Genomic DNA, 26,626 nt, shown 5'->3' on the forward strand with positions numbered 1-26,626 from the left:
GACGTGAGTTTGAGCAAGCTCCGGGAGTTGGTGAAGGACAGGGGGGCCTGGCATGCTGCAGTCCATGGGGTTGCAAAAAGTAAGACATGACTTAGTGACTGAATAATAATGATACCTCAAAAGTGTCCAGTTCCTGAAAAACTAAAGCAGGTGGAGGAACTACCGCAGATTGGAGAAAACTAAGAATACAGCACGTGTTCTGGATTGGATCTTGAGCCAAAAAAGGACATGAAGGCAAAATCCTAAATCAGGCCTGTGGCTGGTTAACAGTACTGCCTCGGGCTGGTTTCTTGGTTTTGGTCACTGGACCAGGGTCAGGTGACATGTCACACCGGGGAGCTGGGTAGAAGGATACAGGACTTCTCAGTACTATTTCTGCAACTCTTCCCCAAGTCTAAAATAATCGCAAAATTAAAAGATTTTAAAAATAAAAAATCGAATGCTACATTAAATAAATGTCAATAGCTAAAGAAGTTGAGAGTGTGAAAAAGTTGCTAGACAAATAGGTTAAAATCATAGAATTTTGTGGGGAAAAAATATTAGCCAAATGAATGACCAGTGAATAAAGAAATCTTGATTTACTGAAAAAGATCTGAAGACATATGAAATCATCTTTAGCAAGATTATGGGCAAAATCATATGAGCCAATCTCATTCTCATGAAAATAAATTTCGTTTATTTAAATTGGTTGACAAGAAATTCTTTTGGTCAAAAATCAATGACCCACCCCACCTGAACCACTTTTCATGTAAGCTTCTCTCGTGATAATTCCTCGAATATTTAAAACGAGAAATTCAATGTTCAAGTGCCTGTTATTAATCTGTTCAGAAAAAATAAGACAAGGTCATTTTTGCCAAAGGAGGTCTCAATAAAGAAAAAAATCACCCAAAGACCCCACACCAGTAAAAAAAAAAAAAGATCCATATACAAAGGGTGCTTTATTAAATCAGAACTAAAAACGGACTAAATGGACATCAAACTCAGATGAGCCAAAGGACCTAAAGTCTTTCTATTAAGACTACAGCACTTTCTGAAAAAACAAACATCAGTAACTGGGCAGTTAACGTAGGATGAAGAAAAGCTCCTCGAAATCGTACAAGCCAAAGACAGTTCATAAAACAGCAGCAGCTAACGCTTTTGAGATGGAAACACAAATGACATAACTGTGAGGGATATTACTGAAAATTTCTCAAAATTAATAGTGTTTTCTTGAGACATAAAACACCATCAACGCCCCTTGACAGGTTTCCAGGAGCCTATGTTCCATCCAGTCCTGAAACCTCACCCACCAGGAGAAGCAGGCAGTGCCTCTGCGCACCCCACTGCTTCCTGGGGGGCCGGGGATTCCAGGCTGCTTCCCGCCCTGCCTCCGGCCCTGGGCTCCCCGCTCCCCGGGGTTCCTTTCTGCGCAGGGAGTCCACGGCGCTGGTCCCCCCCTGCACAGCTGCACCGCAGCGGTCCAGTTTCTCAGGTTCCTCGCACAAAGATGCTCCTGTTCAGAGGACGTTTTGTCCAGTCTCCTACCCCGCAGATAACACCTCCCGCTCTGGAGGGAGCGGATGGGAGGACGGACCCTGCCTCTGAGGGCCCCGTTCAGCACTGCATTTCCTGCCCTTTCCAGCGCAGTCACCGACCCACAAAAGCGCCTTTATCGGAGGCACTGGGACTCTTCATCTAGGTGCCAAAAATTCGATAGGCTCCTTTTCATGGCTTCACTTACTATCTTTTCACAGACGATGTGAGTTTTTCTCTTTTACTCTAACAAAACCAACATTCAAGGACTGCTTTTCCACTTTAACTCACGACGTGACCTTCTCTGTTTGCATCAGCGTGTGGATAAGTGCAGAAGGGCCATATGAGATGATAACCCCACAAGAGTGCTCCCGAAAACACTAACAGAAACAAGTGTCTGAGAAGACAAGAGCAACGTCACTAGCTCCTGACAGCCAGTACGCACCTTTCTCGTCCCAATTCTGCAGAAAACCCCCCCAGGAAGGTCGTGGAGTACAGAAGCCCTGACAGGAAGCTCTTCCAATAAAGACAAAGGGGCAGATTTTGATTTTTTCTTTTAGGTGGGGAGGGAGCAGTAAACTCTTACTTCTGGATGCAGATTGAGTTTTAAAAAAACATCATTTTTAACTCTTGTGACTGGTTCTTCTTTTCACTGGCTGACATCCCCCATTGAGGGTGAGGTTCTGTGCTTGATGCAGGGAGGCGGGAGAGGAGCGAAGGGGCATCAAGAGAAGAAAGGAGGACAGATTTCCATCAGGGTGGCTTCTCCGGGCAGTGGAAAAGCAATTGGAATTATTGTCTGATGACTGAAATCAGAAAAGTTGAAAATGGGTCTTTCTCAGAGAAACCGACCGCTGCTACTGCTGGTGGTGGTGTGTGTGTGTGTGTGTGTGTGTGGTGGGGCGTGTCTTAGGAATGTGTGCAGCCCCAGGGAGGCAAAAGGTCTCGTGTGTGGTGGGCAAGAGGGACTGGCTTCTCGAATCAGCTCTTCCACAAGTGATGGCTGGCCCGGGGCAGCTGAGTTTGCTTACAGAAGCCATAGCTTCCCCACTAGACCACGGGCTCCTTCCAGCTTGTATGGAGAGCAAGGCACGCAGTGGTTAGGAACTGGAGCCCTGAAGGCTGACCACTGCTTTTCGAATCCCATTTTCTGCCGTCTACTAAGCTGGGTCAAGTTACTCTCTCTCTCTGTCCATCTTCCGCGCATCACACCGGGATGACAGCAGCATACACTGCCATCAGAGTATCCTGAGGATGAAATGAAGAGAAAAGCAGCACAGAGCCTGGCACAGGGCACGCCCTCACACTTCCTGTCACTACCGTTACCTTCTGAGGCTCCACCCGCCCCTCTTCAAGAGGCTGACTGTTGTTCAGTTGCTCAGTCGTGCGATCCCATTGACTGCAGCACATCAGACTTCCCTGTTCTACACCATCTCCCTGAGTTTGTTCAGACTCATGCCCATCGAGTCAGTGATGCCATCCAACCATCTCATCCTCCTGCCCTTGATCTTTCCCAGCATCAGGGTCTTTTCCACAGTGAAGCTGACTGTGGCCCCCTCAAACTCCTGAGTTCAAGTCCTAACTCCCAGGACCTCAGAATGTAACCAGATTTGGAGACAGGGTCTTTACGAAAGTGACTAGGTTAAAACGAAGTTGTAAGGGTGGGTCTAAATCTAGTATGACTGAGGTCCTTATTAGAACTGGAAATCGAGACACATAGAGAGTCACTGGGGTGCACACAGAGGGAGGAGCATGTGAGGACAAGCAAGCAGGTGGCTGTCTGCTCGCCAAGAAAGCGAGTCTGCCCACGCCTTCATTTGGACCTAGGGCTTCCAGGACTACGAAGAAATCAGCGTCTGCTGTCTAAGCCATGCAGTCTGTGGTTTGTGTGAGGGCGGCCTGAGATGACTGAGGCAGCCTCTGCCCCATCTGATAATCATCTGGGACTCATTATTTTTGAGACCAAAGGAAGCTAATCTATCTCAAAAAACAGAACGTGAATATTCTTTCCTGCTAGTAAACTCAAAGTTCTACAGACTCAGGAGAAGGGGTGGGGGAGGGAAAGGATCCACCTGAACTCAAGGCTTCAAGACAACGGGGACCAGCGTGGAATTCCAGAGCTGCCAGGCGAATGAGCCTGTTTATTGCATCTCACACGTCTGAAAGGGCCCTTCAGACACAAAGACGCTGGGTCCGCTGTCCTGAGCCTGGAAGGTCAGAAGAGTTTTTGGAAAATGATGACGCCCTTGAAAAACGGGCTTCTTTGGTGGCTCCGACGGTAAAGAACCTGCCTGCAATGCAGGAGACCCAGGTTCGATTCCTGGGTCAGGAAGGTCCCCTGGAGAAGGGAATGGCAACCCACTCCAGTATTCTTGCCTGGAGAATCCCATGGACAGAGGAGCCTGGAGGGCTATAGTCCCTGGGATCACAAAGAGTCAGACACAACTGAGCGACTAACACTTTGAATGGTCAGCCTTGTGGAATGGTCAAGCTGTCCAAATACCCCAGCCACCGCTGGTCAGACCACCCTACAGTGCACCTCAAAGGCCCCAGCACCAAAGCATGTCAGGAGATGCCAGGGCAGTTCCGCTTGTCCAGAGGGCACTGGGAAAGGGGTCAGGACCCTTCTTCCAGACAGAGCTGGCTGTGAGGGGCAGAGTTCAAAGGTCAGCCTCTTGAACTCTCTGACTGACCTCCGGCCTCCCACACTCCTCTCGCTCCTCCAAAATCCTTTCAGCCTGTCAGTACAGAAGGAAAAAGTTACACTGTGCAGGGTTTAAAAAATAGTATTTTTCAGGGACTTCCCTGGCAGTCCAATAGCTAAGATTCTGTGCTCCTAATGCAGGGTGCCTGGGTTCAATCCCTGGTCAGGGAACTAGAGCCTATAAACCACAGTAACATCCACTGCAGCCAAATAAACAAACCAGTGAATAAATATTTTTTAAAACAGTATTTTTCAAATTTTGTTATGGAATTGCTTGTGATTAGAAACTGAATCCTTCAGGAAGTACAGAGATTGTATGGAGACTTCCAAGCCCCTTAGGGGAACCCCAGAAAACACTGTCTCCTGAACGTGTTTCTCACAGGTGATGGTGTGGTGTGGTCTGGCCTGGACGGACGGCACAAGAGTCCCAATGGCTACTTTTAGACGCACACTACGGGAGGTCACTCGCTCTTTGGAAACTACCACTGTTCTGCCATTAGCGTCGAACTCTTCATATGCACCCCTCTGACAGAATCTGCGCAAAATGCAGCCCTGGTGAGGCAGTATTTATGTCAACACTTCACTGCACACTCCTGTGCAGAGCCCTGTGGGAAAGAAAACCTCCACCGAAGTCTCACCTCACAGGAGTCACACGGAAACGTCCCGCGTCATTTACGACTTTCAAGTCATTTATGACTTTCAGGAGGGCCCTTACTCAAAGAGGGCAGCCTTTTGTTTCTAACTGGGTGAGATAAAATTGCGGTATTGGAGAAGACTCTTGAGAGGCCCTTGGACTGCAAGGAGATCCAACCAGTCCATCCTAAAGGAAATCAGTCCCGAATATTCATTGGAAGGACTGATGCTGAAGCTGAAGCTCCGATACTTTGGCCAGCTGATGCGAAGAACCGACTCACTGGGAAAGACTCTGATGCTGGGAAAGACAGAAGGCAGGAGAAGGGGATGACAGAGATGAGATGGTTGGATGGCATACAACAGACATGAGTTTGAGCAAATTCTGGGAGATGGGGAAGGACAGGGAAGCCTGACATGCTGCAGTCCACGGAGTCGGAAAGAGTTGGACACGACTTAGGGACAGAACAGCAAGATAAAATTAGAATTCAGTGTGTTCAGTGTGGGTTGCTGAAATGGACAGTGCAAATGTCACCACTCTGACCAAAATTTAAAAAATACGTAAAAGAAATGTCATTAAATAACCTGTTAACTGTGATATTTTTCTGATCTGATTATTTTTAATTATTTAAAAAAAAATTATTTATTTATTTGGCTGTGTTGGATCTTATAAATAGTTGTTGCCACAACTATGTGGGGTCTAGGAGGGATCAAACCCAGGCCCACTGCACTGAGAACACAGAGGCTGAGCCACTGGGCCACCAGGGAAGCCCCTGATTGATTAATTTACGATTCAGGTGATTCTGCCTCAAAAGTGTGTTTTCCATGGATGCATTTACCACTGAACCCAACAATCCCACTGGTAGAACTTCGTCATAGACAGGGCTGCTTATGAACGAGAAGACGTCTACACACCGTGGCCCTCTCGGCCCTGTTCATAATAGCAGCAGCCCAGGGTGCTCAGCCTTGCACGAGTTACCAAGCAAGGCATGTGCACACAGCAAGTTCTCCCATCCATGGAAAAGGAGGAGGCAGACACCTCTTTAGGTACTAAAGTCACTCCCAAAAGGTACGAATGAGTGACAAAGTTGGGGCAAAATCCGCTCCCTTTTAGGTAGGAAGATGGAAAGAGGAGTGAACAGGGAGCACAGGCTTGGCACGTGCCGCACACAGCACCAGGCGCAGAAACGAGTAACGAACACAAAGCGTGACCCAAGTGTGGCGGACGGGCTGTGGGAACCAGACTTCTCAACTTACACTTCTTCAGTTTTATTTTTGAACCATGTGAAACATCTAAAAATAAGTTTTAGTATTTGATATTTCTTCCCTTATTTAGAAACGAAGTTCTGAATGTGGGGGTCGCTGAAATGGTATGTAAAAGTTTTGTGAAGTGAAGTGAAGTGAAGTCGCTCAGTCGTGTCCGACTCTTTGTGACCCCATGGACTGTAGCCCATCAGACTCCTCCCTACATGGGATTCTCCAGGCAAGAGTACTGGAGTGGGTTGCCATTTCCTTCTTCAGAGGATTTTCCTGACCCAGGGATCGAACCCCGGTCTCCCGCATTCCAGGCAGACGCTTTAACCTCTCCAGACACAGGTACTGCTGCTTCTATCAGATTAGATCAGGACCTGCTGCAACAGACACAGCCTGGGGCTTTGCAGATCCTTTCCGCTCTCCATGCCACTTGCAGCTCGGCTATCAGGTTGCTGTTGCTCTTGTTCAGTCTTAAGTTGTGTCTCTTTGTGACCCCACGGACTGTAGCATGCCAGGCTTCCCTGTCCTTTACCATCCCCCGGAGCTTGCTCAAACTCATGTCCACTGAGTCAGTGATGCCATCCAACCGTCTCACCCTCTGTCGTTCCCTTCTCCTCCTGCCCTCAATCTTTCCCAGCATCACAGTCTTTTCCAATGAGCTGGCTCTTTGCATCAGGTGGCCAAAGTATTGGAGCTTCAGCTTCACCATCAGTCCTTCCAATGGATATTTAAGGATGATCTCCTTTCGATTGATTTGATCTCCTTGCTGTCTAAGAGACTCTCAAGAGTCTTCTCCAGCGCCATAATTCGAAAGCATCAATTCTTTGGCGCTTAGTCTTCATGGTCCAACTCTCATGTCCATACATGATTACTGGAAGGGCCATAACTGACTAGACAGAACCTCTGTTGGCAAAGTGAGTCTCTGCGTTTCAGTCACAGCTTTTTTTTTGGTCATAGATTTTAGCTCTACCCTATCTACCAGGATCTACAGTCAAATCTTTCAAAATTCTGTTAATGTTTCAGCTTGAGGCACACAAAATAATCACAAAACCATCTCATGCTTCTCAGAACAGAGAAAGAAACACAGGGGTCAAAGCCAAACGGACCTCAGTTTTCCCAGCACACGCTGTTTTACCAGGTGTCCTCAGAGCCGCGACCCAGTAAACACCATCAGGAAACAAGTGCTGACTGACTCTGGCTGAAACGTACATGTACATCCCCCTGCATGGGCAGTGTTTATTCATCTTCAAAATATTTAATGAAAACCCGTGCACCAAACACATCATCTCCCTGTAACCTTTCACAGCTTCAGGAGATGAGAATTAGAGCGAACACATTTAAAAGAGAAACTCCAGCCTGTCTAATGAATGGCAAAATCTGACATGTGCGTATGTCATAGGGGAGGCAGTTAGAACAGAGTCCACAGGGAGGCAGGAAGCAGTCACCCTGCCTGGCCCTGGGTCATCCTGAGCAAGACACACAATTTTCCCTGGTGATCTCTGCTCCCTGACTATGTCTCCTGCCCTAAACACTGTGTCATGGTCGTCTGTGGGAAGGTGGCTCGCTGATTCATTGTTTATGGCTTCGCTATATATATAATTTTGTGATCATCTAATATAGATGGTGTCAATACCTTCTTAGGTCTTTTTCCTGTTTTAATAAACACCTTAATGTGAAGATGGAGTATGAAAATACTTCCAACATGAAGCATTCAACATAGTCATGGCCACTTGTGTGGCTCCGTAATTACATGCTGCACAGAAAACACGCCTTAATCACAGGCCTTGCGCCGATCCCCTCGCCCTAGATCCACCCTGGGGCTCAGAGGAGGGACTAAGTCTTTGTTCTTGGGGCAACTCTCTGTTCCTCAGTTTTTCTTCCCACAGGGATTTATATTAGCAGCTATTCAAACAGACCAAAAAGTGCTCTTTTTCCAAGCTAATTTAAAAAAAAAATTATATAGATCCTCCATTATATATTTTTAAAGGATGTGTGGGCAGATACAGGTTTGAACGGCTATGCATCGGTGTGCCTGGGGTGGCTATGTTTTCTGATTAATAGGGACAATCTGGTACTAAGCAAATGCCTAAATACAGCAGAACCACAAAAGACTCAACTAAAATTTTTAAAATCACTAAAGCCTGATGGGTTTAGACTTCCCAGGGGTCTTCCCAGGTGGCACTAGGGGTAAAGAACCCACCTGCTAATTCAGGAAACAAAATGAGATAAGGGTTCAGTCCCTGAGTCAGGAAGACCCCCAGGAGGAGGGAACGGCCACCCACTCTAGTGTTCCTGCCTGGAGAACCCCATGGACTGAGGAGCCTCACAGGCTATACACAGCATCTCAAAGAGTCAGACAGGACTGATGTAACTTACTGGGACAGCCTTTTTAATGTCTTATCTTACACTTTCCTAAAAGGTGTAGGTCATCTAAAAGGCATAAGCAGTCATATGTGGTGGACTAGATTCATCCTTGAGGCAGCAGATTTCACGATGTAGGGAAGAGGATATTTGGGTTGAACAAACGTTAAGCCCAGCTGTCTCAAAAGCCTTGGGGAAATGTAAGAGGCCTGGGTCCCAGAGCTCTATCTTTCCTTGCCTACATTTCTGGTGAAGGCAGAGAAGCAAAGGACGAGGCCTTGGCCCTGTGAGCAGAGTTCAGGCTTCCTTTCAGGAGTGGGTGTCTCTTGGCCAGGTGGGCTGCCCCGGGAACTGGGAAGGTGGTCTGGATCGGGGTGAGGACCCTTTAGTTCAGTTCAGTCGCTCAGTCGTGTCTGACTCTTTGTGACCCCATGGACGCAAAGGCATGCCAGGGAGGACAGGGATGGACAGGGCTTCCTTTCCATCACCAACTCCCGGAGCCTACTCAAACTCATGTCCATCGAGTCGGTGATGCCATCCAACCATCTCACCCTCTGTCGTCCCCTTCTCCTCCTGCCTTCGATCTTTTCCAGCATCAGAGTCTTTTCCAATGAGTCAGTTCTTTGCATCAGGTGGCCAAAGTATTAGAGTTTCAGCTTCAGTATCAGTCCTTCCAATGAATATTCAGGACTGAACCTTAGCAACTGCTTATATTCTGAGCAGGGGAACCACTTTAATATATCTACCCTCTGAGCTGGCGCTCACCAAACCCAGATGATGGGCACCAGGCGAGGCCTGGGGTTCCTGAGACAGCACACACTGGCAGCCTCTGAGTCCTCCTCTTCCGCCACCTGCAAACCTGTGCTGAGTCCTGTTACCTGGTCTCACCTGTACGGCACGGGGCCAAGGGGCTGTGGGGCAGAGGGCATGGGAACTGGTGGGCGCCACCAGCAAGCGGGAAGAGCCACAACCTCCCAGGGCCTGGATGTGGACAGGGAGCTGAAGGAAGGGGCCAGGTCAGGAGAAATGCCCTGGACAGAGGGTGGTGGGGCCTCAGAGACTCTGCAACTTGGGCCTTAAGGGAAACGTGTCCCAATTTCATCCTCGCGTAGTGGCTGTGTCAGCGGTTACCCTGAGAATCAGAGGCGGAACTTACGACCTCCAGACCCGGGGTCTGGGCACTTCATCCATCCATTCATCCATCGTTGCTTCATTTGTTCTAAGAAACTGCATGTGAGTCTGAGTGTAACCCCTGGTCTCAATGGTATGTCCTTTTCTCACAGCTTTGAGTAGTGGGCCTGTGGGTTTATCTAAAGAAGGCCGTGTATCGTGAAAGTGAGAAAACACAGGACAGAACTGGACAAAGTGGATCAGGACGAATGGTTCTCACTTGCCAGTGAGCACCCCTGCTGAGCCCACACCGCCACAAGTAGAGGCCCTGTGACGTGCACGCAGGGCCCCCGCTCCCGCCCCTCGCCAAGCCCGCTGTCCACAGCCCGTGCCCCTGTACTCGCCCCGCCACATCTGCACGTTCAGCTCTGTTGCTGCACCCGCTGGCGCCTTCTCAGGTTCTTTCGGTGAGTTCCCACGCGGCTCCTCGAGTGTTCTCAGTGGCCCCTGGAGTTCATCACGCAGACTTTCTCAGGTTACCCTAACCTTAGCCTTTATGTTGAAATACTTGTTAACGGCATCCTCACCTCCACAGACTCACTGAATACATTATTTTTTTTTCCTGAAGGGCTTTACATTTTGTGAGAAGGGACAGGAATGTCAGGTAGGGGCCAGAGACTGAGAACCAACCCCTGCTCCCCGTAGTTGAGGACCATACCAGGGGAGAAAGAGGGTACTTGTGCACTCAGCGTGTGTGTACACGTGCACACGAGTGCGAGGGGCAAGGCTCTGTAGGACGTGTTAGGAAACTGCGATTTTATTCTGTGATCAACACCAAGTCACTGAAGAAATTTAAGCAGGAGCCCAGGATGACCAGGTTTGTGTTTCAGCTGCAATAAGAGGGTCAGAAGTGAGGCTGGGAGACCTAGTGGGGAGGAGACAAGGTGGCGACGGGTGAAGGAGAACAGGCCTGAAGGGTACTATCCGCTGCTGTTGTTCAGTCACTCAGTTGTGTCTGACTCTTCGTGACCCCGCCGACTGCAGCACGCCAGGCTTCCCTGTCCATCACCAACTTCTGGAGTTTGCTCAAACTCATGTCCTTTGAGTGGGTGATGCCATCCAACCATCTCATCTGCTGTTATTCCCTTCTCCTCCTGCCTTCAGGAGGAGACCCATCAGGGTCTTTTCTAGTGAGTCGGCACTTTGCATTAAGTGGCCAAAGTACTGGAGTTTCAGCTTCAGCATCAGTCCTTCCAATGAATATTTAGGGTTGATTTCCTTTAGGATTGACTGGTTTGATGTCCTGGCAGTCCAAGGGACTCTCAAGAGTCTTCTCCAGCACCACAGGTGCTATTCAGATAAAAGTAACAAAATGTGGAGGCTTCCCTAAATGTGGCTTCCAAAATGTGGCTCAGTGGTAAGAGAATCTGCCTGCCGATGCAGGAGATGTGAGTTTGATCCCTGGGTTGGGAAGATCCCCTGGAGAAGGAAATGGCAACCCAGTCCAGTATTCTTGCCTGGGAAATCCCATGGACAGAGGAGCCTGGTGGGCTACAGTCCATGGGGTTGCAAAGAGACAGACATGATTTAGAGACTAAAACAACAACAACAACAAAACGTGGTGAGCATGCTCAAAAATCAAAAACTGCAGCATCATATGACCCAGCAATTCCACATCTGGGTGCACTTCCCAAAGCGCCAGGAGACAGAGCAGCGCTATTCACCCAGGCCCAACGGTGGAAGCAACCCGTGTCCACCAAGAGAAGGAGGACAACGAGCCGTCACCTATGCATGGTGGAGCGTGAGTCAGTTAACATGGAGGGACATCCTAACACAGCCGTCACCTATGCATGGGTGGAGCGTGAGTCAGTTAACATGGAGGGACATCCTGACACAGCCGTCACCTATCCATAGGTGGAGCGTGAGTCAGTTAACATGGAGGGACATCCTGACACAGCCGTCACCTATGCATGGGTGGAGCGTGAGTCAGTTAACATGGAGGGACATCCTGACACAGGCTACAACAAAGATGAACCCTGAAGACATTATGTTCAGTGGATCAAGCCAGTCACCAAAGAAACATGTACAATTCCACTCACGGTCCTGAGAGGGGTCGAGCTCCCACACACAGAGGTGGAGTGGTGGGTTCCAGGGCTGGGGTGGGGGGAGTTAGTGTTCAGAGGCGGGGACAGTGAGAGCTGAGGGTGGACGGTGGGGATGGGGCATCATCAAGTGGATGCGCCTGACGCCACTGCCGCGCACTTCTCAGTCGTTCCGACGGGAAATTTCACGCTCTATGTGTATATCACAGGGAGAAATTGCGGGCGGCAGTGAAGAGAGCCTCAGGTGTGCTGGCCATTTGGGGGGCAGCAAGTGGGGCCGTGTCCACTTACTTCTGGGAGGTGGTAGGAGCGGGAATCTGAATACTAGAGGCTTCGAGAAGTTGGGAGGACAGTCCAGTGAAGAGTCAAATACTTCAGGAGAAGGATGGGCAGGAAAACCCCGGAAAGGGGCAAGGAGACAGCCCCAGGTGGAACCCAGAGGAAAACCTACATTTCAGGTGGTTTCTCATGACCATCTCTCACTTTCCTAATTTTCACTTGGATTATAGAAAATGCCCCATTTCACCGATAACAATCATTTATCACCACATTTATAGAAGACAATTCCTGGGTTTTCTCTTTTAGCGGGTTTTGACGGCACCCACTTATCTGCAGGTGATGTGGTAAGCTGGAAACTGCGGAGGGTTGCTTCAGTAAGTGTGGGGTGTGAGTCAAAGCCCTGGGTGTAGAGGCCCCAGTGGCTGGTGGGCAAGAAATCTTGTTTCTCATGTTTCTATTTCCTTGTTTTTTAATGAAGAATTCAGAGTGAAAAGACCATGCTTTTAAGTTTTTCAAAATGAAATGCAAGTACTGACCTACACACTATCCCAGAGAGAAAAAACTTGATAAATAATTTTCAGAGAGGTTAAATAAGGCTAAGGTTCCTAAGTGGATCTTTTCTCCTAAATACATCACTGGACTAGCAAAAAGACCACCTGCCACCTCATTAGGGGTTAGCATAAGGAGAAGCGGGAGATTTGGAATTGGCTTTCATTCAGAAAGGCCTCAAAATACACATAACCTGAGAACATCAGAGGCGGGGAGGACCTCAGAGACCACCTGTTTGCACCCACCTCAGGCGCAGGGGTGCAATGTCACCAAAGACAGAGACGGAGTCAGAATTCAGGTCCTGGCACAAAGAAGACACCCTGCAAGTGCAACACATTGCCTCTTCCAAAGACTCCAACCACAAACATCACTCTTGCCCCGGAAGGTCTTCACTTAGCCGACCATAAACATCACTCTCACCCCGGAAGCTCCTGTCTCAAAGCCAAGGATTAGCAAAAGGTAACTCAGTGGTGGCTGACAGCGACTTTCCAAATTCAACTCGAACTGGGCCAGGCCGGGCAGGGAAGACCTCAGCTGACAGGGCCATGACAGTCACACGGGCAGTCTTTCCGATGCAATGATTGAGTGTGAGCACAATGGAAGGACCCCCTTAAGACTCATAAGGGGCTCTGGTTTTACACTGAAAAAAAAAGTGAAGACAGTCAAAATTGCTGCCACGATGCGCTTCAGGCACATGCGTCCTGCAGGGAGCTCGGGACGGGACTCTGCCCGGTTACTGACTGAGACAATCCTTCTGAGCATCGTCCATCCTGTCGTTACCGCTCCTGGGCACTGCCGCCAGCCCGGGGCCCTGCCCTGCCTCGGGGATGCCTGCTGAGTTCTTACCTGAAGCCCGGAGCCAAGCTCTCACACACCCTCAGCGCTTGGTCATGAAGGCAGAGCACAGCTGACCCACCCAGGCTCGCCTTGTTGGGAATATAAACAGATTTCTGAGATTCTTGTTTACTTTCCGGGCCAAGACTAAGTAAATAAACAGAGAACAGTGACAGCTCTCCTCCTTGAGACAGTGGGACAGGAAAAAAAACCCTTGGATTTTCTAAGAGTTTCTGATATAATGCCTGGACCCCGTATCAGCAGTCAATCAACAATCACAAACAGGGTGGGAGGTGGCGGCCAGTGCGTCTCAACGCGGCTGGCTCAGTGGACTCGCTGGGAGCCCAGCCCGCAGAGATGCTGATGGGGCGGGAGGTGGTGTGAACCACAGACCCGGGGGCTGGAGGAGCACAGGGACTCGCTGAGGCCTCGCTCTGCTCAGAGTGGCTGCTCTCAGGCCACCCATGCCTGAGAGGCTACGACAGGGGGTGGCGGCTGGAGCAAGACAAGAACGAGAGTCCAGGGCTGCCCGTCGGCAAACACTGCTCCACGGCAGTTCGCCCGTACAGGCCTTTCCCATGAATAATGTGCACACTGAAGTCTAGTTGCAGACACACAAAAGTATCTCCTTGAAGAACAAATTGTACAATTATTCTTACTGTTCATTTGTATCAGTTAACTCTATCCTCCCCCACATCACCCAGGGCACACACAGCGTCGCACAAGGGGCCTGTGAGTCAAGTGCAAGTTGCTCAGTTGTGTCTGACTCTTTGTGACCCCATGGACCATACAGTCCAGGCAATTCTCCAGGCCAGAATACTGGAACAGGTAGCTGTTCCCTTCTCCAGGGGATCTTCCCAACCCAGGGATCGAACCCAGGTCTCCCCCATTGCAGGCAGATTCTTTACCAGCTGAGCCACCAGGGAAGCTGGTGGCTACCAGGGATTCTCATCGTCCAGCACATTCCAACTCCAGCCCTGCTGAAAAGCATCATGGCCCTGGCAGTGCTCAGGGGGTACTGGGCCTTTTGGGCTGACCTGAGTATTGGGTCACACTGCAATCCTTACAAATCATACACAACCAAATACAGAGACATTTAATCTCCATAGGCATGTTTTTCACACTGGAAATTAAGGTGTCTGGATTGGGGACTTGTGAAAAAAACTGAGGCACGAAGGCTCTGAAATTTTGGAACTAAAGATTAGCAAAATGTCCTTGTTCCTTCCACCTGGAAGGTCAGAGCAGCAAAAATCACAGACATTGAAGAAACTATCTTTAGAGATCAACAGTGAGTGACGAGAGACAAACTGTTGCTGTTCAGTCGCTCAGTCATGTCCTACTCTGCAACTTCACGGGCTGCAGCATGCCAGGTTTTCCTGTCCTTCATTATCTCTTGGAGCGTGCTCAAACTCATGTCCATCAAGTCAGTGATGCCATCCAACCATCTCACCTTCCTGTCACCCCACTTCTTCCTGCCCTCCATCTTTCCCAGCATCAGGGTCTTTTCCAATGAGTCGGCTTTTCACATCAGGTGGCCAAAATATTAGAGCTTCAGCGTCAGTCCTTCCAATGAGTATTCAAGGTTGATTTCCTTTAGGATTGACTGGTTCGATCTCCTTGCTGTCCAAGGGACTCTCAAGAGTCTTCTCCAGCACCGCAATTAGAAAGCATCAATTTTTTGGTGCTCAGCCTTCTCTATGGTCCAACTCTCGCATCTGTACATGACTACAGGAAAGACCACAGCCCGTCTGTGTGATCTCACCAAGAGGAGACCTGGAGAGCACTGGACATCCAGCTGTGCCACAGGAGGGGCCATACTCAACTCCACCCTGGCGGAGGGGTCGGGTGGGGTGGGGATGGAGGTCCCTCAAGCCCAGCCGGCTTTCAGAATGAGAAGGGCTCAGAAGGAGATGCTGACACCTGTGAGTAACAAGCGCCCCCAGCCCAGAACACACAGATTGAGGAGGGCGGCTGTGGGGCCTCCCAAGGGGGCAGCGGCCTCTTGCCCCACAGTCCCTGCGGCTCTTTTGAATCCTTGGCTCTTGTTGCCCCAACTACTTGCCGAAGACTCTTCTCCTAGATGGAAGACCCTGGTCATTGCCTGCTTTCCTGGACCTAAATGTGGACAGGAGGCTCTGGCAGAGGTCTATCAAAGAGCCTAAAGCAGGTTCTTCCCTCCCCATCAGCCTCCCAAGTCTTAACACTGTAAGGGAACAGACAACCTCAAGTTTCCCTACACGGCAGGAAAAATAAAAAATCCAGACATAAGGAAGAAATGGATCAGGTTCTGAGCTCTGATCTGCTAAACGACCGTTAGTTCACAACCGGTTTTATTCAACAAAGAAACACGTTCTTAGTAAAGCAGAAGTCATGTCTCAGGGGATGGGAAGACAGAGTATCAGAGAAAAGGCTCAGGGGACAGAATGGAGTTAAACCAGAAAACCAGCACAAACCCAACCTCCACAGGAGGTTTTCAGGACAAAGTCAAGTGTGATAAATACACGGTTCTTTTTGCCCGGCTAGCCTGCAATTGTGAACACTGGGAAGTAAAGAACACGCCACGGGAAAGGTACATGAGAAAATAAGTCTTCCAGAGCCAATGTTATTTGTAGCTTCATTTCACCAGGGTTCCTCTGCACATAATAGATACAATTGGAAAAAGAGCTGGACTTTATTTTCAACTCAGACTCAAGGACTTTAAATACATCATGCAACCCCAGAAACACTAATGGGCCCAGCACAGGCCACTGCCTGAACTCAGAGCTCAGGGACCACAGCAGGCCAGGTCCAATGCTGCCCGAACCCGGTAACACAGAGGGGCAGGCCCAATATTGTCTGAACCCGGTAACACAGCAGGGCAGGTCCAATTGCCCGAACCTGGTAACACAGCAGGGCAGGTCCAGTGACACCCGAACCCGGTAACACAGAGGGGCAGGCCCAATATTGCCCGAACCCAGTAACACAGTAGGGCAGGTCCAATTGCCCGAACCTGGTAACACAGAGGAGCAGGCCCAATGATGCCCGAACCCAGTAACACAGTGGGGCAGGCCCAATGTTGCCCGAACCCGGTAACACAGCAGGGCAGAGCCAATATTGCCCAAACCCGGTAACACAGCAGGGCAGGCCCAATACTGCCCGAATCCGGTACACAGCAGGGCAGGCCCAATGCCGCCCGAACCTGGCATCACTGCACGGCGGGCCCAACAGCGCCTCACAGGCAGCTTGGCCAGAAATGAAAGCAGACGCCTCGGCTTTGGGGCAAATCTGAGAATTCTCTGCCTTTCTCTTCAGATCCCTGGAGACATCACAGCCTGATTCTTCCAGCTGGGTACTGAGGTGATGATAAAGTCACATTTAGGCCCCGAGGGATGTGAGCACAATTGGGACTCATTCCCGAGGTGAGCTGGTCAGGAGCAGTTTCCTGTACAGCACCACTTAGTCACCGCCATGACTAACCCTCAGGAGCCGGAGGACTGTCTCCAGGACTTGTCAGGGTGAGGGTAGAGTGGGCACAGCTGACAAACGGAGGGAGCAGCTGGGACGTTCCGATGCTAACAGGAAAGAACTGGAATATGCCGAGTACTGTGATGCTTTCTCAGGAAGGGTGAGCAAACTGCAGAACTCCAAATCTGTACTGCAGAAAACGAAGACTGATATAGAGTGGTTCACAGCACAGAAACTACCCAAATTCAGTTTCTAGAATTTTTCTAGAAACTGAGGGCCAGTGTTTCTGAAAAGCTCTTAAAAACCTCCTGTCAGCTCCTCACTAAGATGAGAGGTTAAGCAACACTATCGAGCAGACACAGTGCATGCTGCATACAAAGTGAAGATGCTCTAGCAGTCACCATTTAGTAGTAAAAAGAAACAGGTGGAGTTAATTTAATAGTATATTTTCTTCAATTCATCCTTTAAAATATATTGCCATATCAGATGCAATGACTATAAAATAATTGGACATTCTGTTTTCATTTTAAGTCTTGTAGTCCAGTGTATATTCTGCACCTGCAGACCAGCTCAATTCACTCAGGCCCCATTTCAAGTCTCATCAGTCCAGCAGCGACCACACTGGATGTTTAGATAAACAGACTTGCTAGGAGGCCATTACTGACCTGTCCTGCCACATGTGGAAAAGTGGCCTTGTGACAGCTGCCTGTGTCTAAACAAGTCCACAAGCAATGTCAAATGCTGTTTTGTTCAAATATCGTGCTATTTCAGTGGAAAAAACACTTCTTTCAAAAGACATCTCTCTTGTCAGAGCTTCAGACCCCTGACACTGAGGCCTGCCTAACTCAGCTCGCCTCCCTCTGGGGGTCCAGCTGTGTTCCCTCTCCTGGCAGGGAACTTGGTTGGGGGGGGGCGGGTCTCAGATGCCCCGAGACACTTAACCAGGCTATAAAGATGGCACAGTTATGCTTCCAGGGCCTGCACACTCAACCATCTAGTATTTAACACAAACAAAATAATCCACAACGTGAAAACCTGATTAGGGAGACGCTGAACGTGGTCCCACCTCTCCCACCTCTTTTCAGCATCACCTGGAGGAAACTGCCTTTCTGTCTGCTCTGTTTATGAATGACACTGGCTTCCAAGAGAACGGCTCCCTTCCCCCCTCTCTAACCTGAGATCTTACAACACGGTCTGGGGAACTGAGGCGACCGATGCACCGTTATTTCTGAGTGACAGATGACATCCGCAGCCCCCGATGGATTAAAAAGGCCCAGGGATGGTGTTGAAGGGCCGGGGCGCCAGTGACCAGCAGGGATCGCACCTCTTACAAGGCTGCAGGAAGTGCGGACGAAGCCCCGCTGTCACTTCCAGGAGGACGTCCCGGTCGCCCACGAACGCCTACCTTTGTGGTTGAAGATGCCCTCCATCTCCATGCTGCTCCTGGAGTGGGCGATGCACAGGGAGCCGCAGGGGACCAGGCCCTCGGCCGCAGGCGACCGGTCAGTGGTCCGCACCAGGCACCAGTCGGGTTTGTCGTGGGGCCGCTCCAAGACTTCCACGGTCTGGCCGCGGCGGATGGTGAGCTCGGTGCTGTTGCAGGCCGTGAAGTCGTGGATCACCACGGTCAGCTCGCAGCCGCCGGACAGCTGGGGAGGAGAGGGCACAGGTCAGCCAGCGTGTCCCCACCACGGGCCTGCAGCAGGTGAGGCTGGCGCCCACTCCCAGCTGGAGGGAGTCCAGCTGCGCAGGACGCCGGCTGAGTGGGGGCCCTTAAGTTTCCAGTCCCTGAATTTACCTTCTTTCCAAACCAAGGGAATAGTCTTTCCTTTTTCATATTCTAATGTATTTTCCAGTGTGTTACTCTCAGAACCTGAAGATTTTTTATATGAGTGTCCAAATATTTGCCTGAGACATATCCCCCTCCTACGGACAGGTGATTCTTGAACAACATGGGGGTTAGGGGTACTGACCCCCCGCATAGTCAAAAAAAATCTGTGCATAACTTTTGACTGCCCCCAAACTAGAGGCCGACTGTCGACCAGAAGCCTTACCGATAACAGCCGACTAACATGTATTTTGCATGTCGTGTGCATTATGTACTGTATTCTGACAATAAAGTAAGCCGGTAAAAAAGAAACCATTATTAAAAAAGTCATGAGGAAGAGAAAATACATTTATAGCACATATATGTATTTATTGGAAAAAAAAAAATGCACCTATTATAAGTGGACCCACACAGTTTAAACCTGTTTGTTTACAGGTCAACCTCCTCATTTTTAAACTTAAGGTAAAGGGGTTCCCAGGTGGCTCTAGTAGTAAAGAACCCACCTGCCAACACAGGAGATGTAAGAGACACAGGTTGGATCCCTGGGTCAGGAAGATCCCCTGGAGGAGGGCATGGCAACTCACTCCAGTATTCTTGCCTGGAGAATCCCCATGGACAGAGGAGCCTGGCGGGCTACAGTCCCTGGGGTCGCAAAGAGTCGGACATGACTGAAGTGACTGAGCACACGGCACAGCACACACAAGTACAAATTCTGCTCGCAGGCTTTTTTGGGGGGGTTGTTATGAGATACGGTGATAAACAAGATGGAGTTCACTCCAGCCTGGCGAGCGTGGAGTGGCCTGGAGACGGCAGGCTCCTGTGTGCCTGTGCCGCCTGGACTGGAAGGTACCTGCAGAGCAGCGAGCCTGGGACCCCGAGACACCTCTCTCTCCAAAACCCTCAGAGCCCTCCCCAGCCCCTATGGCATCTTCCCGACCCTCTGCCCCCGCCCCACCCCACACGCCAACACGCCCTTCCACACGCCGCATGGCTTGTGGCCTGAAAGGCCTTGCCCTTCTCTCCTCTCTGCTCGCTCCTGTTTTCTGACCAAACTTCTCTTAAGTCTTAGGCCCCCTGAAGCCCACCCACAAACTCCATGAAGAGCACCAACTCCATGACCATGCTCAGGAAACAAGGCGCAGGGCCTCTAGTGACCGTGTGCTGTCCACCGGCCCCAGACTGCACACTCTCTGGGGACAGCTCACCTGCATGCTCACCACCAGCGCCCCATGTTTGGGCAGTCCCCTCTGGCCCTCTAGTCCCGCTGCCCCAGGCTCAGGCTCCCCGGTGTGTCCCCCATCCCTGCGTGGGGTCCACACCACACCCTCCATGCTGCATTCCCATCCCTCCAAAGCAGTGAGTCTGAGACATGACTCATCCCAGGCTGCCTTTTGGGTACCGCCGTCAGTTGCGTGCCTTCACCCTCCAAACACTGTCAGACTCTGGGGTGTCTGTCTGACTGCTCCCTCCCTCTGCACGCCCACGTGGCTCACTTCACTTGGATTTCTGCAGTGGTCTCCTGAGGGGCCCGCCTGATCCAGGCTTTCCTTGCAAAGTACATGAACACTGCCGCCATATGCTCAGATACGCCGTCCTCCTATTCAAGAGTCGTAGGTACACATTCCTGAGAAGAAGACTCAAAGCTCCTGTCACAGGGTCCCAGCCCACTCGCCAGGCACACTCCGTGGCTCCTCGCGTGCCTAACAGCCCGAGCAGCCGTGTCCCCCGTCGGAGGCAGGTCTCGCTGCCCTGTGCCCACAGTCCCTTCTACTTCGAGCCTTCCCTGCCCCATTTGTCTCATCTAAGTCCCTGTCGAGTCCCTCTGAAAAGTCGCTCCTCAGATGTGTCTACCATCCTTAGCAACTTTCTCCTTAAACAGATTATGCCTCAATCCTGACATGAGTCATGTCTCGGGTTGTATGTGTGTGTCTACCCTCGGCACGAGGAAACAGGTCTGTGTCGCTCTCCTGTGAACGTCCCAGCCATGTGTGTGTGTGTGTGTGTCTGCCCTCGGCACCAGGAGGCAGGTCTGTGCTGCTCTCCCCGTGTGTGAGGGCACACCTGGGCCTGTCCGAGGCACCGCTGAGACCCCGGGGCCGAGGGCCAGGCTCCTCCTGGAGCACCCTCGGGCCGGGCTCTGCATCCAGTGAGTGCTCACACACTTGCTGGAGTGAAAACGGTAAAACAGGTTTGCTCTATAAAGGAAGCCACTGTTTGCAAAGGAAAACAAAACACGGGCTTTTCCTCCGTGGCTTCGGGAAGGGAGTCTGCTGTGTTCGGTGTGCGACGTGTGCCCGGTTTTCTGTCACCCTCTAGGCATCGGCACACGAGAACAAGACGGGTGGGCGGGGGGCTGCGGCGGGCGCAAAGACACATCCCCTTTGGCCCCCGGCAGAGAGCTGGGAGCCGTGCCCCTCGCCCGGGCTCATGGCCCTGCAAGAGACCGCGACCACCCGCTGCGTCTGCTGTGCTCCGTGCTCCCCGCTGCCCTCCTGCTCTAATGAAGCCTTTCTTTCGAGAGCAAGTTGAGATAGAATAAGAAACACATGTCCACTACACAACCTCAGAAAGCAAAACAAAACAAAACTCATCCAAAATAAAGCTTAAATGTCGATGAAAGGAACTCTCTTTGCTAGGCCGCAAAGGACTATTTCCACCAGTGACTGACAACCCTCCCCACCTAAAATTTAAAAACTTTTCTCTGGAAAAACCATGTTGAATTTCTCCTGCTTCTCTGCGAACAATTGAAGGGGCTGATGTTACAAGGTTAAGGGCAGAGGCTCAGTCTGCAGAAGAATTTCCCTCGAAAAAAAAAACAACAAAAACCCACGTTATAGAAGCGGTTAATCCCTGTAACGAAAAGGAGGAATGTTTCCCATCCCAGGGAAGCGTGACCCATGGACAAGCGGTTGGTGCGGAGCCCAGCTCACCAAGCACCCCCCAGGCCTGCACTTCCTATGGCCCTTTCCCTTGGCTGAGCTCTCCCTGGGCCTGCTACACGTGGGGTGGGGTCCGTGGGCTCCGGGCGAGCCACCACCCTGGCTCCGCCCTGGGAAGCTCAACTTCAGACACTGCCCCCTCATCACCAGCCTGTGCCGGCCTCCTTCTCCATTGCAGGGGATTTCTCAGGCTGCTGGAGGTTCTGTCGTGGGGGCAGGGTGAGAAGAGAGGACGGGGGGGGGGGGGGGGGGGGGGCAGCCCAGAGGGATGGAGCTGGACGCTCTTTCTGGCTCCGAGTTCCAGCCCCTCGCGCAGTAATCAAAACTATTGGAAACATCTGTGCCCTTGACAGGGCCTGAGAAATAAAAATCAAGCCTGCTCTGACAAAGAACTGCATAGTGAGTCAAACTTCTTTTTCAAAGGCTTTAGGGAACTTAGTAACAAAATCTTGTATCAGAAGAATATTTTCAAACAGTGCTAGAATTATCGTCAAAAAAAGAAAATCATATCTTCTCGGCACTGCCCCTAAGAATAAGCTGAGTTTTCCCATAAGAATCGCCTGCATGAATTTATAAGAGGATTAAATGGACATTTTCTAGTCCAGAGAAGAGACAACCCATGAATTTCTGTCTCAGTGTTCACGTTTGAATGTTTTAAACTTATTCCAAAGCTCGTCTTTAAAACCAGGCTTGTTAATTTAAAAAAACAAACAAACAAAACAAAAACTTTTTTTTGTATGAAAGACTTAAAATAACTATTTTGAAGTATCAATGCAAGTCATTACAGCCTTTCAAGTAGAATTAAACTCCTAGTAAGAAAAAGTTTAGGCTATATATTATACATAATTATATATATATATTACATCATTAACAGGTCTTTCCTTACCAGTGATATTTCTACCCCTAGTGACATAATTTCATCACTATGTTGAAGGAGTTACCATTCCATTTATCTAGTTTAGAAATTCACTTTTCCTTTTCAACCACATTTTGTGAAAGTTTTCACCTTATCTTTTTCATATCTATATATTTTACGGACTTGTATCATGGGCTCCTCACCACACGCAGTTTAGGATTGTAATTTATGAAAATCTCAATCCCCTTGGCATATGGTAACTCTTGTGACATTCTCATTAAAAGATATTTTCCCCCACTATTTCTGTTTTTCACCTTAAAAAAATTACATGTGATGATTAAAAAGCATGGTGGTAAAATGGTCTTAATTGGAGCAAGGGCCCGCGGATACTTTATAATGAAATGCCTCCTCCAAGACCACCTGTGTCCCTCTGAAAGGGCGGCCAGGGGAACTCCAAGGACCCAGATGCATGCACACTTGGCAGAATCAAACCAGAATCCCTTTGCCTGAATTCTCTCAATGACCGAAAATGAGTAAGTGGCTGCTGTTTCACCCAAAAGGAAGAAACACTTGCAGCGTCCCAGGGACCGAACCCAGGACTCCTGCACTGCAGGTGGATTCTTTACCCTGTGCTGCAGGCACGCAGACCTTCCACAACCGCCACACAGAACAGAACTGACTTTTTACGTTTTCTGGAGAAACCATGTTTTACGATTTTCCTTCGCCTGAACCCAGGCAAGGACTAAGTGAAGCGGAGCCGTGGCTGGGGGCTTCTCGCCCGCCCGTTGGTCTCCAGCAGCCCCTCCCTAGAGCTCTGCAATGAGGCCTGTTTGTATTCCAAGAACACAGCTTGGGAGGACAACAGCCAGCGCCTGGCTCGAATGACCAGCTCCCAGGTGAGTTGTGGGCCAGGCTCCGCCAGAGGAAGAGGGGCTCTTGACTCACGCGAGGGTGGTGTAGCCCTCGCTGCAAGTGAACCTGCTTCCAGAACCTCAAATTGGCTGCAGGTGGGTGTCACACCAAATTTCTGAGAGCGCTTCAGAAGGAGGAGGGACGCAGGCTAATAAAAGCCACCTCCCCTCCAGGGCAGAGAGTACAACCCGCAAAGTCACATCCTCCAGCCCAGTACAACGCGGGTGCTTAGAAACCACACTGAGGGGCTTGCGGTTCTGCAGGAGACTCACACAGAGCAGAAAGTGGTCCCTCGGCTGAAGGGGATTGGAAAGGATGGCTCCGTCACGGTTACAAGAGACAGGCCACACCGGCAGCCAGAACAACCCCCGCAGGACACGCCTTACCCAGCCTCTCATCCACCCAGCAGCTTGCTCCCTGGGCCACATGGTGGAGGCCTGAGGCTTGGACTGATCAGAGGCCATCCTAACCACGTGGCCACCAGGCCCCCTTGCTCACCCCAACCCCAAGGCCAAGTTCACAGGACAAGCCGTCACAAAACCTGCTGCTGGGTTTCCAAATGACCACTGTAAGCCTCTCGCACATCCGGGTGAAAAAAAGAAATCTGCGAGAACTGAAAAATGCAAGATGGCAAAAATGCTGTGTTTCTCACCACCCTCCCCCTGCCAAGAGAAAGAAGTGGGGAGAGGGGGAAGCAAAAAGAAAACATAAAGAAATCTATGAGAAAAAGCTTTTCCCAAAGCAGCAGCTTACCAAATCCAGCATTTTATTTAGGAAAGAAACTCTGGGTATAGTTTTTTTTTTTTTTTTTCAGGGAGGTTAACCCTTTCCCCATTACTAATGTGATCACAAGTGGTTTTGACTTTAAAATAACTCTTGGAAGTCTTCCTTGACTGTGACACACGTGAGATGCAACGGACAGTTACGGTGTCAAGAAGCTCAAACTTCCCTGATGGTGCAGTGGCTAAGAGTCCGCCTGCCAACGCAGGAGACATGGCTTCCATCCCCAGGCCAGGAAGACCCCACATGCCTTGGGGCAACTAAGCCCATGTGCCACAACCACTGAACCTGGGCTCTGGAGTCAACGACTGAAACCCGAGCACCCGAGAGCCTGTTCTCTGCAACAAGAGAAGCCACTGAAATGAGAAACCCGGGCACTTGGCAACGAAGGATGGCCCCTGCTTGCCACAACTAGAGAAAGCCTGTGCAAAAGCAAGGAAAACCCAGCACAGCCAAAAATAAATGAATAAAAAGGTTAAAACAAAAGCATGCCAAGAAGTTCAATTGGAAAGATGTATTTGAAAAGGCAAACTTTAAGTGTGAAAAAGCCAGGCAAAGCAGAGAGAAGACAGCTCCCGGGTTCCAGGCTTCTGGGCTCTGAGCTCTGCAGAAGCTGGGTCCATGCCACACTTGCCCTCACTCTGAACATGTCAGAACCAGAGGCACAGGACCGTGCTGGGCAGGTGCTGAGAGCTGAGCTGCGGGGCAGGACTAAACAGCTTCGTTGACTGAAAAGCGGGAAGAGGAAGGAAAGTCAGGAAGCAGACAGCTGGACCCACGCGTGCTATTTTCAGTCACAGGCCTGGAAAGCAAGACCACGGGAGGGCAGGGAGCCCAGAGGCGCCTGCTCGCTGTGTTTGCTGAGTGAGCAGCACTTATCCACAAACACTCATTTGAAAGGCCTCTTTATTTATCCCCTGAAAACCTAAGGCATGGCAGGCGGGTAACCAGCTGACTGGTCCCTCCCACAAAAGAACAGGCGGAATAAACCTTTCGCCTCAAGTTGGAATCAAAGATGGGCCACCGTCGTCAACAGTGACTTTGATGGGCACCGTAACCTTTATGCTGAAAAGCACTTCTTGATCCGCCACTGGTTTTTGAAATACTTCTGTTGCCGTTATGCCTGAAGTTGTACTTTTGAAATAAATCTGCCTTTTCTTAGAACCGAGGCACTCTACCCTAGCGTGGGGGGAACTTTGTTTTTCTGATTGAGTAACTCAAGTCAGCAAAGACTGCATTCATTTTGTGGCTTTATGGGTGCACTTAAGAAACTTGTTAAAAATTATAAAAAGCCATCATCACTTGGAAAGATAGAGGGAACCAATGCCAGGTGCCACCTTCGCCAGGCTGCTGGCGGGGAGGGTGTCCCCTGCTTGTTCCTGCAGGGCAGCACCTGGCCTGGGCTGCACAAGTGGTGATGGCCTCATATCTGGGGATGCACGGATGAACCTCATGAAGAGCACGGAGTCATCACCCTACACGTGTGCAGCTGATGTGGTAGGACTGAAGAAGTGGTTGGGAAAACGTCTCAAGCGAGACTCTCCCCTTCTTCAGAGGCTGCCCATTCGGTATGTGGTCAGTGTTTACTGCTGAGACACCAAGATGCGAAAGTCCAGGTGCTAAATCTTAGCAGTTTACCTTTCGCACAGCTTCGAGCTTCCAACGAACACAGCTTCTAAATCCACTGCAATCAAGAGTGCTCAGCTAATAGACAAGAAAGTTGTGGTACAAATACACAATGGGATATTACTCAGCTATAAAAAGGAACGCATTTGAGTCAGTTCTAATGAGGTGGATGAACCTAGAGCCTGTCATACAGAGTGAAGTCAGTCAGGAAGAGAAAGACAAATATCGTATATTAACACATACATGTGGAGTCTAGACGGAGAAGGCATGGCAACCCACTCCAGTACTCTTGCCTGGAAAATCCCATGGACGGAGAAGCCTGGTAGGCTGCAGTCCATGGGGTCGCTAAGAGTGGGGCACGACTGAGCGACTTCACTTTCATGCACTGGAGAAGGAAATGGCAACCCACTCCAGTATTCTTGCCTGGAGAATCCCAGGGACAGAGGAGCCTAGTGGGCTGCCCTCTATGGGGTCGCACAGAGTCGGACATGATTGAAGCGACTTAGCAGCAGCAGCATGGAGTCTAGAGGGCTTCCCCAGTGGCTCAGAGGTAAAGAATCAGCCTTCGGTGCAGGAGTTGCAGGAGGTGCAAGTTTGATCCCTGGGTCAGGGAAGATCCCCTGGAGGAAGAAATGCAACCCACTTCAGTATTCGTGCCTGGAGAATCTCATGAACAGAGGAGCCTGGTGGGCTACAGTCCATAAGGTCTCAAAGAGTCAGACACGACTAAAGAGACTTGGCATGCACGTGTGGAGTACAGAAAGATAGCACTGATGATCCGACTTGCAGGGCAGCAAAGGAGACACAGACATTTTGGACACAGTAAGGGAAGGAGAGGGTGGAATAATATGAGCAAATAGCACTGAAACATATACATGCCGTATGTAAAACAGATCCCCAGTAGAG

General features: G+C 50.1%; 1 protein-coding gene across 6 annotated transcripts in view; it reads right to left on the reverse strand.

The window, feature by feature from the left end:
• The window catches only part of TRIO (trio Rho guanine nucleotide exchange factor), a 362,510-nt gene that overhangs the window by 69,675 nt on the left and 266,209 nt on the right, over positions 1-26,626 (reverse strand). For all 6 annotated transcript variants that reach the window (XM_061393858.1, XM_061393857.1, XM_061393860.1 and 3 more), the window contains one exon: positions 18,185-18,428. In XM_061393858.1, the coding sequence (XP_061249842.1) occupies positions 18,185-18,428 (244 nt within the window). The remainder of the gene's footprint in view (positions 1-18,184; positions 18,429-26,626) is intronic.

This window comes from Bos javanicus, chromosome 20 (assembly GCF_032452875.1).
Source record: "Bos javanicus breed banteng chromosome 20, ARS-OSU_banteng_1.0, whole genome shotgun sequence".
Classification (NCBI taxonomy): domain Eukaryota; kingdom Metazoa; phylum Chordata; class Mammalia; order Artiodactyla; family Bovidae; genus Bos; species Bos javanicus.